Source organism: Glandiceps talaboti, chromosome 1 (assembly GCF_964340395.1).
Source record: "Glandiceps talaboti chromosome 1, keGlaTala1.1, whole genome shotgun sequence".
NCBI lineage: Eukaryota > Metazoa > Hemichordata > Enteropneusta > Spengelidae > Glandiceps > Glandiceps talaboti.
Genome location: NC_135549.1, coordinates 16,693,772 through 16,708,962, shown reverse-complemented (window position 1 = coordinate 16,708,962; position 15,191 = coordinate 16,693,772). Strand labels below are relative to the sequence as shown.

General features: G+C 37.6%; 1 protein-coding gene across 1 annotated transcript; it reads right to left on the bottom strand.

The window, feature by feature from the left end:
* Window positions 1–2,550: 2,550 nt before the first annotated feature.
* Window positions 2,551–13,880, bottom strand: LOC144444556 (ubiquitin-conjugating enzyme E2 N). Its single transcript, XM_078134053.1, has 5 exons — window positions 13,762–13,880; window positions 6,259–6,360; window positions 5,437–5,581; window positions 5,074–5,214; window positions 2,551–3,981 (listed from the first exon to the last, which is right to left on the bottom strand). The coding sequence occupies exons 1-5, from the start codon at window positions 13,789–13,791 to the stop codon at window positions 3,947–3,949; spliced, it is 453 nt and encodes a 150-aa protein (XP_077990179.1). The 5' UTR covers window positions 13,792–13,880; the 3' UTR covers window positions 2,551–3,946.
* Window positions 13,881–15,191: the final 1,311 nt, after the last annotated feature.

Sequence of the window (15,191 nt, the reverse complement as noted above, 5' to 3'; positions counted from 1 at the left end):
CTGTTGTATCACAGTACTTAGTATAATGTGCAGGACTGCACTGGATATCAGGATGTGCAGGACTGCAGGATATTAGAATGTGCACGGCTATTCAGCCTATTGCATCACTATGCAGAGTATCACAATGTATAGAGATGTTGCATCACTGTACTGGACATAACGAACATATATTAAATGACATAGGCAGTGTGCCTGTAATCAATTTTAGCTACTACACATTGTTTAACCTCAGATTGCCTGATTAGTTGGTAAGTAGGTAACCTAGTTACCTTATTTGACCTCAGATTGCCCTAAGATAAGTGAGCAGGTGACCTTATTTGGCCTCAGGTTACCTTACTTAGGTTAGTGAACAGGTGGCCTTGTTTGACCTCAGATTGCCCTAAGATAAGTGAGCAGGTGACTTTATTTGGCCTCAAGTTACCTTACTTAGGTTAGTGAACAAGTGACCTTGTTTGACCTCAGATTCCCATAAGGTTAGTGAGCAGGTGACCTTATTTGGCCTCAGATTACCTTACTGAGGTTAGTGAACAGGTGACTATGTTTGACCTCAGATTACCTAAGTTAGTGAGCAGATGACCTTGTTTTGCCTGATATTGTCATACTGAGGTTAGTGAGCAGGTGACCTTGTTTGACCTGAGATTGCCTTACTGAGGTTAGTGAACATGTGACCTTGATTGACCTCAGATTGCCTTTCTGAGGTTAGTGAACAGGTGACCTTGATTGACCTCAGATTGCCTTACTGAGGTTAGTGAACATGTGACCTTGATTGACCTCAGACTGCCTTACTTAGGTGAGGGAACATGTGACCTTGATTGACCTCAGATTGCCTTACTTACAAATGATATAGGCAAATGTTTAGCTTCCTTTGAATTTGTAAAATTATTGCAAAACTTAATTACTGATGAAGACAAGTTTTAATTTGTCCAATGAACTATGTTGAAAGGAAATTTGTGTTAGGAGTACAAAATAATACAAAATAATCTATCAAAAATTTAATTTCATCGACATAATGAAAGAGCACTTTACTCTAAGTAAAGTTTTGAAAATCTGTATTTTAATCTTATTTTAAAATGTTTGAACAGAATATTATCAATTTGACTGTAATTTAACAGTAGACTTGTTGGTATTTATGAGGGTATTATGGTCTATTTAAGTGAAATATCATCTATCAATAATAAAGTCTAAATTGATTATTTTTGTAAGTGATATCTGTGTATATTTAGAGGCAAATAGTTGATTTGTTTTTTCCAATGGCTACATTTCTTAAATAACATACTTTGTAATTATCATGATATGATGTAGTTGTTTTTCCAACACATCAATAAATGTATAAAAAACTGTTTTTAAAGAAGAGACTTGATTTGGTGATTTATTTTCAAATGAGAATTGGTACCCCCCCCCCTCACCTCACCTCACCCCTCCCTGTAGCACGCCCAAGTACTCAGAACCCATAACCATTGTCTTAGCATGGATGGATGTATTAGCTGGACCCATGTATACAGAATTACATTTCGTAAAATTGATAATGTTTCAAATATAGACAAATAATGCATAACTTTGATGATTTCGTAAGAAACTGTTGATATTGTATCATAATCTGAAAGTGACAGTTGTGTTTATAGTTGCACACCCTTCAGTGTTGCTACATTTGTAAAAGACTGGCTTGGCTGTTACAGAGTTTTAAAGTTTGTGACCCAAAATCACATTCTTAGACTTAATTTGCATATCAGTAATTGGATTATCTTGTGTTGGACACCTTGATATCGACAGGATTTGTCGTAAAAGTGAATTTCCACCGAGTTTATTTGAGTTCAAATGTGCTAACATGAAGAGAATTGTTCAGTGGAAACTTATATTAAATTCACAGTAGATATGCAGGGAAGTAGCTGGTAAGATTGGAAAAGTAGGTGGTATAAACACCTACAAGGGAGACACATGAATTTGCCTGTCAACAGATATATAGTGGTTGAAACACAATGGTTAATAAAAAATTCCTGAAAAAAATAGCTGGTAAGAAATTGCAAAGTAGTTCATTATTTTTGCCAGTTACCAGCCCTTTATACCTACATCCCTGATACATGGTCCATACAACTTTAATATTTGTCTTTTACCATTTTTCAGAAAATACAACACATTCGATTCAATACAGTTTTATACTACCAAAGTTTTTCAAAATCATGACTTTCATATGGCCCACAAGTCTGACTAATATTTTGTCACTTGAATGCCAAAACACTTTATGCATTGCTACACACAATTTGATCAATGTTTCTTTATAAAATGGTCAAATATGACAATGCACAAGAACTTGATTAGTCATAAGTTAAAGCATCACGACATCACAGACATGTAAAATTCAATAAATGATTTTTTTTTTTTACATAGTATACATTATGCAACGACTTGGATTTGAACAATTTCTTATGTAGACACCCTTAGTAACATCCCCATCAAATGCCAAAGCATTTGGATTGCGATCATTTGCATTTTGATTTGGTTTTCATTCACAAGCACACACACAAATATTTCACAAATCATACTTCAAAATGATTCAAGCAAAGGTTATGTATGTTTTATTGTATCTTAAATGTGAGGCTACAAAAAAGAAATGTCACATTTTCTGTATTGTAAACAATTGTACAGGTTTCTGGGAGGGGAAAGAGATATTTCCTTGTTTGGTGGCCAAAGTTCAAGAGATATACATGTATGCAATCTGAGAGAAGAGGTTGCAACTAACTACTATCAAAGGTGTTTTTTTTTTATTTGTACAAATACTCTTTCCCAACCTTACTCTGGTCAGTAAACTTTCATAGTGACTTGAAGCATGTACATAATGATAATGAGGTCTGACAACGTGGTTGGAAACAGCTGCAAACTTTCAATTCCAAAGGGAGAAAAAAACAAAGCGTTAGTTTTTTTATTATCTCTTGGTGGCGCTATTCAAGTTCTTGACCACAACTCTTTGTGTGCACGTACGTTTGACATATTCAGTCATTTAAACCGAATTGACTGGGATATGACAAAAACATGATGGTGTTGACGATATATTGAAAATGCAAGTTATGTAATGTAAACTGAATTCTCTTTATCTTTTTATGCTTTCTGGGGTTTTTTTGTGTTTTTTTTTGGTTAAATTTTTTTTCAGTGCTGCATTCGCTGAGGACAATGAACATGGCAAGCGAGAGTGAATAATGTACATATACATGATTTTTTTAGCATCATTGCTGTAACCACTGTATTTCAAATTGGTTCCAGCAGCTTTCTAAATGAATACCCAACCAGCTGAAAATCAGTTCCTTCAAAAGCCTATGTGAAAGCAATACTATCTGGCTTGTATTACAATGTGCTCTGCTCTCTGTGATCTAAAGGTAGCTATTCCCCCCACCATAATTAATTAGCTTACAGCTATTTCCATATATTTAGCAAACACACCCTACTTTACCTCACCCAGTTAGTATTTAAAAAAAAAAAAAGGAACTCCTTCTTTTTAAAAATACAGTGACTTTTCACAGAAACTCATAATCATAATTCGAAGTTCTAAATATTCAACGAAAAAAAAAATACAATGAATTTGCAAAGATCTACACTTTTGCTCTTGATTCAGGGACTTTTCAACAAAAAGTTCAAAACTTAAAAAAAACAAGAAAGTAGACAAACTAGAAAAGAGAACTCTGGGGCTCCTTGAGTATTTTTCTGAGTGTCAAGTAGAACCAACCCTGTAGGCCAACACAACAATACTGGATTTGTAACGAGGAACACGAGATGGGCAGTAATAGAATAAAATAAGATAAAATAAAAGAACGGGCGGGATCTTTGATGCTGGTGTGTGTGTGTGTGTGAGGTTTACACACTTCAGGGTACACAGACTGTTGCCAGGGTTGGTTGGTCTTCTAGTATGAAATTACAATCAGCTGTTTTTTTTAATATACCCTTGGTTCTAGTAAATCTATTTGATTGCATATAGTCTTGTCCATGCTCTTGCTGTAAGTAAACAAAACAAAAAAAAGTGTGGTTAGTAATTTGACTAAAATCAGATGTAGTAGTGTGAGCTATTTGTTCACTATTACATGTACCTAGTGGTCAGCTATTTGTTCACTATTACACATCCCTATTACATGCACCTTCATGTTTTTACTAGGATTGTTCTTTCTACTACAGTGTTCGCGTTTTGGTCATGGTTCTTGCCCCTACGTCTGAGCCAATATTGGTTCAGTGTTGCAGCCAGCCTTTTGAAAGAGTGGGACATAGTGTCCCGAGACTTTCATTTTTCTGGGTCATCATAAATTTTTTGGGGACATTATAATAAAAAGCGACAATGGAGTTGTAGCACAACTGTACAGTTTTTAAAAATATGCTGATCCATGCTACACCAATTTAAAAAAATCACTTGTGATACCTAACATTGCTAGATATTTGCTAAATGATTATGCAGTTGTCTATCCAACCCTGTTGTTATCTATGCAGTATACGCAATCATTTGGCTGTTGTTATAGGCGTGGTCATATTGCTAAACATATTTGCATACAATTTTAGTGTGGGTCACCTATGACCCATCACTTCCAAAATTGTGGGTCAGGTCCAAAAAATGTGTGTCAAATGACCCAAAAAACCCCTCTGGCTGCAACACTGTTGGTTATGTTAAAATCTCATGTGTATGCCTAGCCTATCAAAACCCAGCTTACATTGCAGTAAACACAAAAGGATCAAAACCATGCATTGTCATTGGTTAAACAGAGCATTTAACAGTCTTGGTGGAGTGTAAAATGGGAATCAGTCAGATGACAGTCTTTTTAAGCAAAGGTATTCCTGTCATGTTGCCACATTACTTCAACTGAAGTTGTACTTCACGCACAATTCGAGATGTTGTCATTATGAAACCTTTCCAAGTATAGATGTACAGCTTACCATGTTACATCATGTAGAGTGACTAAATGTTAACTAGAATTGACAAAATACTAACTTACAAAGCGGATCTGAACCATCAGCAGTGAATTATCTTGTCACTTGAAATAATCCCACTGAGGAGAACTTTGCAGGGATAACTAATAGTACACACTAACTGCTACCTCGTACCTGTTTCAATTGCTTGGGCTTCATTAACTTTCCACTGTTCTGCTACATCATTGGCTAGAGGATCATCTGGGTTTGGTGCACTGAGTAACGCCTGAATTGAAAGTAACACTGTGCGGATTTGTAAAGCAGGACTCCACTTATCTGCAGATATATCGGGGGAAACATTCATTATTAGAGGGGATTCAAGTACAACATAAACCATGTCTGTCATGGTATTTGTATTTCAATAACAAATATATTTCCAGTTCAGGAATATAGGACTACTGGTCACCATCCTTGGGCTACCACTTTCTGAAAATTGGTAGCCCACTAGGACTGTCACAAAAAAAGTTCATTTCAAGCCTATATAGTCTAAAAACTTACCTTTTAAAATATCCAAACAAATTCTACCCAGCTTATCAATATTGGGATGATAAATTTTGGTCATAAATCGTACTTTAGGTGCTGCCATTGGATATTCTTCTGGCAGAAAGAGTTCTAGTTTAAACGTTCCTCCTTCATATGGGGACTGTGTATGGTAAAGACAACATGAAGATTTCATAAATGTATGGCAGTTTTCATACAAGGACTGTGTATGGTAAAGTCTAAGAAAACATATACTTTGATAAATTTGATAAAACAAAACTATTGACAATTATATGGACTCCAGAAACGAAAGACAGGCACCACAAACTACTTCTAGGAATGAACATAAGTTGGGGGAAGGGGTGGCTGATGAGAAAAAATTACGCTCTAAAATTTAGTTACTGAAGTAAGTATGTATTATCACGACAGTTTGTGTAAGTTATAAAAGTAGCCAATGGTATTCAAAGAGTGGAGTAAACAGTTGGAGGGATAAGTTGTCACTTTTGGTCAAACAACTCTGCAACCAACCTGACCTGTGCCCACTTATCACAATGAACACAATTGACAATCTCGAAGATGAACTATGTTTCTAGCCAAACTCTACTTGTGCCTTCTCAAAGAGTTTTTGTAGTCTTTATCATGTGACATCTCTGAGCTCAAATTAGCTTCTATTGCTTGGTGGTCAGATTTAGCCAAATGAACTGTTTTAGCTACAATTTTCTATTGATTTCCACTGGTCTAACAGACTTCATAAACTTGGTAGTCTAGATAGGATGTTTAACTTTAGTAGAAACTGCTCACTTCCTTTCTACTCTATAACATTTTGACACAAGTACTTACATCTTTTGGACCACCAACTACTACATGGAAATACCTTGCATTATGATCATCTGGTAATGCACTAATACCAGGAACTGGTTCTTGCATGAGACGCTGTGTTTCCTGATGAGAAACGAAAAAAATATGTTGTCATAACCAGTGATTTCACATCAAGTGCACATTAGTGCAATCCTTAAAATTTTCACTAGATTTAAAGGAAAAGTCCAGTCAGACTTATTTCTGCCTTTAGGACACTTGTATTGATTATTGCTATCAACTAACATTACTAACAGGAGCACCTAATATTGTGATAAACAAGTATTGTTAGAACTGGTTTTATTACCACATAACCCCACCCTACTACATGTATACTGTACAATGGCACACCTGGAATAAATCATGTCATTCACTTCAATTCATGCCATAAACACAGACTGTACCACAATAAACACAGTGAGGGTGTTTGAAGTTACTCTTTCAATTTACAACTAGTTTTGTGGAAGTCTATCCACACGACTGTGAGGCACTTGTACAGTGACTCACATTTTATGACATGCAATTTGGTCCAATAATCATTACACTGATTCAGTATACAATGTTAAATGTACACAGTCACATTTCATGACATTCAATCTGATCTAGACTGTCGACAGTCGCTCGCGCCTTTTTTGCCCAAAGTTTTATCTAAACTCCGATCCCGCGCAACACTAGTCTAATCGCAAATTGAGGGCCGAAGGCCCGAGGTCGAGGGCCGAAGGCCCGAGCGACTGTTGTCCCTTGCCGCATCTCCCTTGCTATTACTTATTCATGATGTGACGTCATTTAATGGGGCGGTACTCTATCGTTTAACCCTTTGCGGCCGGCAGGCGCCTGAGGGCGTACTTCACCCTAGACTCCGTTGCAGCCGAGAGGCGCCTAAAGGCGTATGTATGCAATGCAACCTTTGACTCGAACGTATGATGTCATTGTTCGTTATAGGGGGGTATTAGCAATTCAATTGCCTAGAAATTGCCGCCAAAAGTCCATTGATATGTATATTGCTGTTTATCATAACACGACGAAGAGGTCAACGGTCAAAATTCGTAGTTCACGGAAAATTTATCAATGAAAATCTAAATATGGCGACCGGTGTAAACAACGAACTGTCAGTGGGTGACGTGATCGCTGATATTTTTGATTCTTCATCTGATTCTGACTCAGAATTTGAGGGATTTACACCGTCTGACATAGAGGACGACGTACCATTAGCCAGGTTAGTTCGACGTTACTCAGATGACGAGGCAGAATTAGATATGTCACCCGATGACAGCGACTCCAGTAGTAGTAGTAGTAGTGATAGTAGTAGTGACGACGACTCGATCGAGTGGTCGCGCGACATAACTGACGTTGATGACTTTGAATTTAACGAAAATTCAGGAATAAATTTTGATTTCAATGATAAATCAGCGAAAGATGTTTTTGATTGTTTTTTCACTCCGGAACTTATGACCAAAATAGTAACTGAAACTAACCGCTACGCTGATCAATGTCGTCGTGATCCAAACAACCGGAAGTCTGCGTGGGAAGGTATATCCGTCGATCATCTTGAAGTGTTTTTAGGTCTAACTTTAGCGATGGGATTAGTTGACAAGAAGGGGTCGTTCAAGGAGTATTGGTCTGAATATTGGCTAACGCAGACCCCTGCTTTTGGAAAACATATGCCTCGTGACATGTACTGTCAAATCTTAAGATATCTTCACTTTGTTGACAATGAAGCACTACCCACTGATCGAAATGACCCTAACTATGATAAACTTCAGAAAATAAAACCTGTAATTGATGTCGTTGTCAGAAAGTTTAGAGAAGTGTATACTCCCGAGAGACAACTAGCTTTAGATGAGACCATGATCAAGTTTAAAGGAAGGTTAGGAATTAAACAGTATATAAAGAACAAACCCAATAAATGGGGGATCAAGGTGTTCAACCTGGCTGAATCTACCTCTGGCTATGTCCTGAATTTGAAGGTGTATCAAGGTCGTGAATCACAAGTGCAAGTGCCTCCTGAAACGTCAGTAACTGATAATGTAGTCTTGACACTAACTACTCCATTTCATAATAAAGGTTATGAATTATATTGTGACAACTACTACACATCCCCTGTCTTATTCAATAAATTGAAGGATAAGAAGATTTTAGCTTGTGGGACAGTTAGACCAAACAGGAAGGGCCTGCCAGTTGAAATGAAACCGAAAAGTCCAGTGGTAAAAAATCTTGCACGTGGGCAATTTATTTGTTGGCAGAAGGGAAGACAGAAAGCTATTGCTTGGAAGGACTCTAGAATAGTGAATGCCCTTACCACATTACCAGTCACTGCAGAGAGTGATACTGTACTAAGGGCAGTTAAGGTCAATGGTAGATGGGAGCAGCAGCAGGTAGATCGACCACTAGTTGTAGAAAGATACAATAAGTACATGGGGGGCGTTGATTTGGCCGACCAGCGCCTTTCAACTTATAAACGTCACATGAAGGGACTTACCTGGTACTTACAAATATTCTGGTATCTACTTGAAGTATGTGTAGTTAATGCATTCCTTCTTTACAAGAAAGCAAACCCACAAGCAAGATGTACTCAACGTAAGTTTCGTGGTAAGCTGATTGAGGAACTGATTGCAGGTCGTTCGTATGTGAAAAAGCCAGGGAGAAAACCCACAACCCAAAGTGATGACATTAGATTCGACAGAAATTTGCAGCATGCACCAGTCTTAACAGAAACTAAATCAAAATGTCAGATACATATGCACAGGAAAGATACTAAGTACATTTGTGGATCATGTAAAGTTAGAATGTGCCCAGTACCCTGCTTCCAACGATATCATTATATGACTGATTACCAGTACAATGATCCGGAGTGTGCAGGTAGAGATTTAGCTAGGAAAAGGAGGAAACTGTAGAGTAGGGTAATTGCAGGGAAAAAACAGAGTAGGGGTGAGTAAAATAAACTTTATTCATAGTTTTGGATGGATTTTATTTTAAAAAAGCAGTGAGTAAGAAGAATAATCAATAATATCATTTGCATAACAATGTGCTAATTTGCATAACAATACACTTTGATACACTGTAACATGTTAACTTTACATAAACCACATTTAAGTTGGGTCAGTTGTCATAGAAACAAAGTCCTAAGCATATGAAAGTTATAATGTCTTGACAAGTAAGTCTCTAAAATTTATTCAGGCCCTAGGGGGTCCTATATAGGGCCACCTATACAGGAAGCAAAGGGATAATTTGCATACAGTTCAATGTAAGGTTACTCAACGTTCAACACACGTAAACTGCAGCGCAAATTTGACCTCGTAAATGCATTTTGATGGTCATAATCAAGTACTTTTTCCTTTCCTATCTTTCTTTGTTAAAGCTTGAAACCGCGCGTTTTTATAACATTCGTAAATGACGTCGTTGACAAACTCGACGCCCGATACATTGTCATGCTCACTAGTCTATTGCCTTGTTTAGCATGCAGCTAGCTGTTACAGTGGTACTGGAGCGAGAGAGTGCTACGGAAGTCGACTTATTGTACCAACTCCGACCGACACTCCAGTCAAGCAACAGATGTTTTGGACACCTTTTTTACCTTCCCTCGACTGCAGCTAGCATATTATATAGTAATAATATTCATGTATAAAATGTTTGATAGTGAGGCGCAGATAATGTGCAAATGGTAGACGTTCTACCTGAAATAGAAAAGTGCCTCCATATTTACCACAGCACGGAGATCGTGCTCCGATCCGACACGTCTTCAACTAGTGCCTCCACAGAGTACTGAGTATATATATACCTAACGCTATTGTACCCCATTATTTCAGATACCGATTGAGGAGTCAATTTACGTAATCTTTATCACGATGCTATATGATATGACAGTTTGTTGTGTCTTTTCCTTGATGTTTTCTTTTTATGTGATTTTTGTTGTTGATGTGGGGGGGGGGGGGGGGGGGTGAACCTTTGGGTCGGCCGCTAGGTTGTTACCACTTCCCTATTGTTTAGCAAAATTACCACAAATAAAAGGGCCTTCGCCGTTTATATACGGGATTATATTAGAGCTATCATTGTATCAATGAGGATACTACTGGGACAATTGCAGACTAGATGTTGTTAATGTTAGCTGTATCGCGAGAACGATCGGAGCATGGAAGTATAACCCACAGGCCTGCGACTTCATAGCCCGGGCTTCATAGGCTATGGACTTGTCACTTCCTGTCAGTACACTAACGAAAACATCTTTCCCAGAGACATAGGTATCTATAATTCTTCTCTGAAAGTCTTTCAAGTGCGAGTATCAAAGTTTTTCCAATGCATCTCGATGTGTTGACTTGCTTGGTGACTACACCATGTTCATTTTGATTGACAAGCTTTGTGAACTATGACCTAAATGTCAATAGTCTACAAACTGAATGTTCCTATTGTTATCGCATGAGGGCGCGGCAAGGGACAACAGTCGCTTGGGCCTTCGCAATACGGCCCTCGATATCAGTTTGCGATTATACTATTACTAATGTTGCGCCGGACCGGAGTTTAGATAAAACGTAGGGAAAAAAGGCGCGAGCGACTGTCGACAGTCTAAATCTGATCCAGTAATCACTGCACTGATTCAGTATACAAAGTTTTATGGACCATTGGTTTCTTGCCACCCACCCACCCACCCACTCACATATTATGTCTGTCTAAACTAAACTATCTCAGTTATGAAAAACACTTAACATATTTTGTCACAGTGTGGCTGTGCTAAAGACATATTATTAATTTAACCATACAGATATTACATTGCAACCATAGTTACTTCAATGTTTGTTCCTTTGCCTATAAGTTACTAAGATTCAACTCAATATTGTCTGTATGTAACTACAGCCAATTCTATGTGACACTGAAGCACATGAATCTACATGTACACAAAAGGAGAATAAAATGGCAAGGCAGCTACTTAGGATTTAGTTTGACGCACACAATTTCTAGTGACGCACCAACATTTGGTGTTCCCCTATCTCTTACTATGTGGTGACTAACAACCAGTTTTTATCATTTTGACTCACAGCAACAAAATTTGGCTATCATTAGAGGTCACACTGTTGAGGGTATACCTGAATTTTCCATCCATTTTATCCATAATGATTGAATCAAAGTCCCTCTATCATCCGAAATTGAATAAACTGGAAATCATGTAACTTTAAGTTTTACAAAATTTCCCCCCTCTCTGTCACAAACATTAGAGCTGCTTCAATCAGAAAATTAACAATGTATTCCCTGGATTGTAAAATACCAATAATTAGACATTGTACATGTTAATCAGCGGTTAATTTTATCCATAAATAGTACAGTAACAGGTTGAACTTGTGTTTTCATTGGGTCGCTGTTTTTTGGGTTTGGACCCCAAAATCAATTTGACTGGATTTATGGATCTGGCTACACAAATGGCTTACTAACTGGTGATTCAATACTGTTTAGGATGTACTATATTATGAGTAAGTCAATTATATCTCATAAGACAGTTTCTAACAAGCCTTCAGTCGAAGACATACTTCCAACTTGTGTGTTGCAACTATGTAAGATGATTAGCATTTTGGTAATATTAACGCAGAAATGATGTGTTGCACTTTCCAGAGATGTAAATGTTTGCAGTGTTTGGTTTGGTTTTCAGTATAATTAGCAAATAATATTAGGCAGTCGTAAGTGTACAGCTAGAATGTAACCCTTCTCTCTCTTCACCTTGAAAATGTTTTGCCAAGGTCAAAGGTCATGATCTCATTAGAAAGTTTATCATTGGTAACGTGAGGGTTGGCACTTGAATGGCCTCCATACAGGTATCAAACTTTTGGAGACAACAGGCAAAATGTGCTTTTTATCACAAATATGGCTGCCATAGTAAGAGATAGGGGAACACCAAATTTTGGTGTGCCACTGCCACTAGCAATTGTGTGCATCAAATTGGCGTAGAAGTTAGAGTGCACACTGGTCATGTTCCTTAAGGGTGTGTTTAAAACAATGCCAATTATCTACGGTAAATATTCATTAATTCTGCAAATTTAAGCACGATTTCAGTGTTTTAGGCCATAATATTTTCCCCATATTCAATTTTGTTTTACTGAGAATAAGTGCAAATCACATAGAACTCCAGTTTGGGGCCACAGTAGTCCTGCTTGCATACGGAGGAATTCGGGACTCGATTCTGACAATTGTCCCTCCCCCTCCGTCCTGCGAAGAGCCAGCCGTGAAATACGGACTTACAAAAAATGCCGGTAACTAAGGAATAAAATCGCCCAGTGGTCAAATATTAGCAATAAATCTATTATTTAGTCGGTTTACCTCATTTTGACTGCAAAAGTCCTATAGCAGATGACCAAAACTATCAAAATCGGAACTTTTCAAATTCTATCGTAAATTTAATCACTTCTCCTTACGTACGTCGGCGCAAGTGTCTCTGGGTAATTATTCATCTCACTCAACGATATCAAATGTGGCGGTGTTACGAGGGTTAGTTGAATGTTGCAGTTCGCACTTGAAAAGGTCCGATTTCGACGCTTTTTGTGATCTGAGCAGGGAATACTACCGTCAGAGGAATGGAAATGGCGTAGATATTCGATCGGTTGCAAATATTTGATCGGTCGGTAGGTAATTCTTTTGCAATTGGCGCGGGTACATTTTGCTTGCGGTGTTGTAATAGGCAAACTCTATTGCTCTTTGCATGACGGTGTTTAGAGTCAAGTCAGTAATACAGACTCGTGCACCGGCATGTAAGCAGGACTAGGGCCACAGTATCACAAGTTACCCTATCAAGGCTTATGTGGTGTCACTGTACTTATTTACAAACATTGTACAATTACTTTTGATAATATGTATTACCATCACTCAGATACCAGGATTTACACAACTTTTGATTTTACAATGGATATCTTGAAATAATTAAATCAGGAGAAGTGACATCTGATATGTGTCAGTCAAAATAGAGACACATTGCCTGACATAGGGGTAAACAGATGCATCCTGGATGGCCATACATTTTGACATTGTGGCATCAGTTGTATGACAATTCCTATCATACAAAACCTCATATCCATGTTAAGAGCTAACCATGGACACTAAGCTATAGAAAAACTGACTTGGGCAGGCCAGAAGTTTTACATCAGTCCACCAACATGTTTTATTGCCAAGATAGAATGCAACAACCGACACGACAAACTCCCTTCGAAAAGTTAGCAATTTAAAAAATCTTCGACAGTTTCGTCTACTTGACTCAATGGCATCTGGAAGGCGTTAACATGAGCTGGTGTACCAGTGAGTGGTAACTCTAATACCGGTCATCCGATGGTAAAACTATCACTCTTTAAGATCCACAACGTGCTGACTACTACTTCCTTTCTCAATCTAGAGTCCTCTTTCATGATCATTTATGTGTAGTGACACCCGTTCTTCTGATATTTGGTTCATGTTGCAAAAGTATATGCGCTTAAATCATGTGCATAACAAACCACGATATTTAAAAAAAATACTTACTTTAATAATCCTACGAGGCAAACCAGCCATAATAAACTGCTTTCTTAGTGATACTGCCTTTTTGACTGCTTAGCGAAACACAAGATTCCTCTAGAAAATGGCCGCACTTACAGTCGACGCATGCGCACATTTCCCAGGGATTGGCACGCATTGCATCCTGGTATATATAATGTGTCTAGCATTGCCTTTACAAAGTTTCGTGAGATTACTTTTGCAATGTTGTCACATTCATGGGAATAACGCGTTTATTTTACTTACAAAAATATATTACCTTAAATCTAAAAATCTATGGATTTTCGATATATTTCTTTCATTTAGTCAGTGAAATTTTGATAGATTTGATTAGTGGCAGTACATAATACTATTGTGAAACTTGAAAAATTAAAATCTTAAAATATTTATTGCATTAAACGTAAACTGTTATTCCAAACTCAAACATGCAAAATTGAAAATTGTAATACGTGCATCTGACACACACACACACACACACACGCGCGCGCGCACACACACACACACACACACACACACACACACACACACACACACACCACTGCTAAGGAATGTTTATTTCCCACTGGCAGCTATATTCTCCACAACTTTAACCCAATTTCATGTCATGGAATCTTCATAAAGTTCTACTTTTTTTGCATCATATATTTCAAAGCACCATGAATGGAAATAAATTATCAGACTGAGAAATCATCAAATATTTTGTGTACCTTGAAAGTGCACTATTAAAGTTGTCTTCATCGTCTATCAATGTTGATATAAACCTCATACTGCAAACTGTGTTCATGTTTGGTTTTGGCCAATGCATGGGATGGGTTGGGAGTTGGTATTTTTTTATTCCAAAACTGAATTGCTAGATCATAGTAGATGGCCATACAGTTGTTCCAACAAAGCTACACCCCATAACACCTGCAAAGTAAAGCATTTTCTGTTTGTACTACAATTGTTAATAGCATCCTTATCCAGTGTGTAAAAGTATACTGTTCCATTAAGTTTACATGCCAACATGGTGGCGGTGTAAAACGTAGTGACATCGATACCGTATAGGAACTAGACTACTTTTTCATTTGCTATATATAATAAATTGACCACATAAGAAAGGCCACATGCTAAGCTTGTAAATAAACCATTGTAGCAGTATATACTTTTACACTTGGATATGAATACTATAAATTAGTGTAGCACATAGAGAAAGTGCTTTACTTCAGTGTTACTCATGCAGTATAGATTAAAGATCAAGTTTATGGATAGGTTTGGGTACCAGGTGGAGTCAAACTTATTCATGAAGATCTCTCCTATCCACCACTAACCAACTTAGAAGTCTACCATTGGTTGGTTTGATTACTTCTTTCATACAATACTTTGATATGCAACAGTGTTGCAAACATGCATCGTTAGCATGTCAGTGTGTTGGGGGAGGG

Coding starts and splice junctions, on each gene's coding strand:
- LOC144444556 (XM_078134053.1), bottom strand. CDS start 13,791: ATGGCTGGTTTGCCTCGTAGGATTATTAAA. Junction 5,582..6,258: donor TAGTTGGTGGTCCAAAAGAT/GTAAGTACTTGT, acceptor TACCATACACAG/TCCCCATATGAAGGAGGAAC. Junction 3,982..5,073: donor AGCCCAAGCAATTGAAACAG/GTACGAGGTAGC, acceptor GTTTACTTACAG/CAAGAGCATGGACAAGACTA.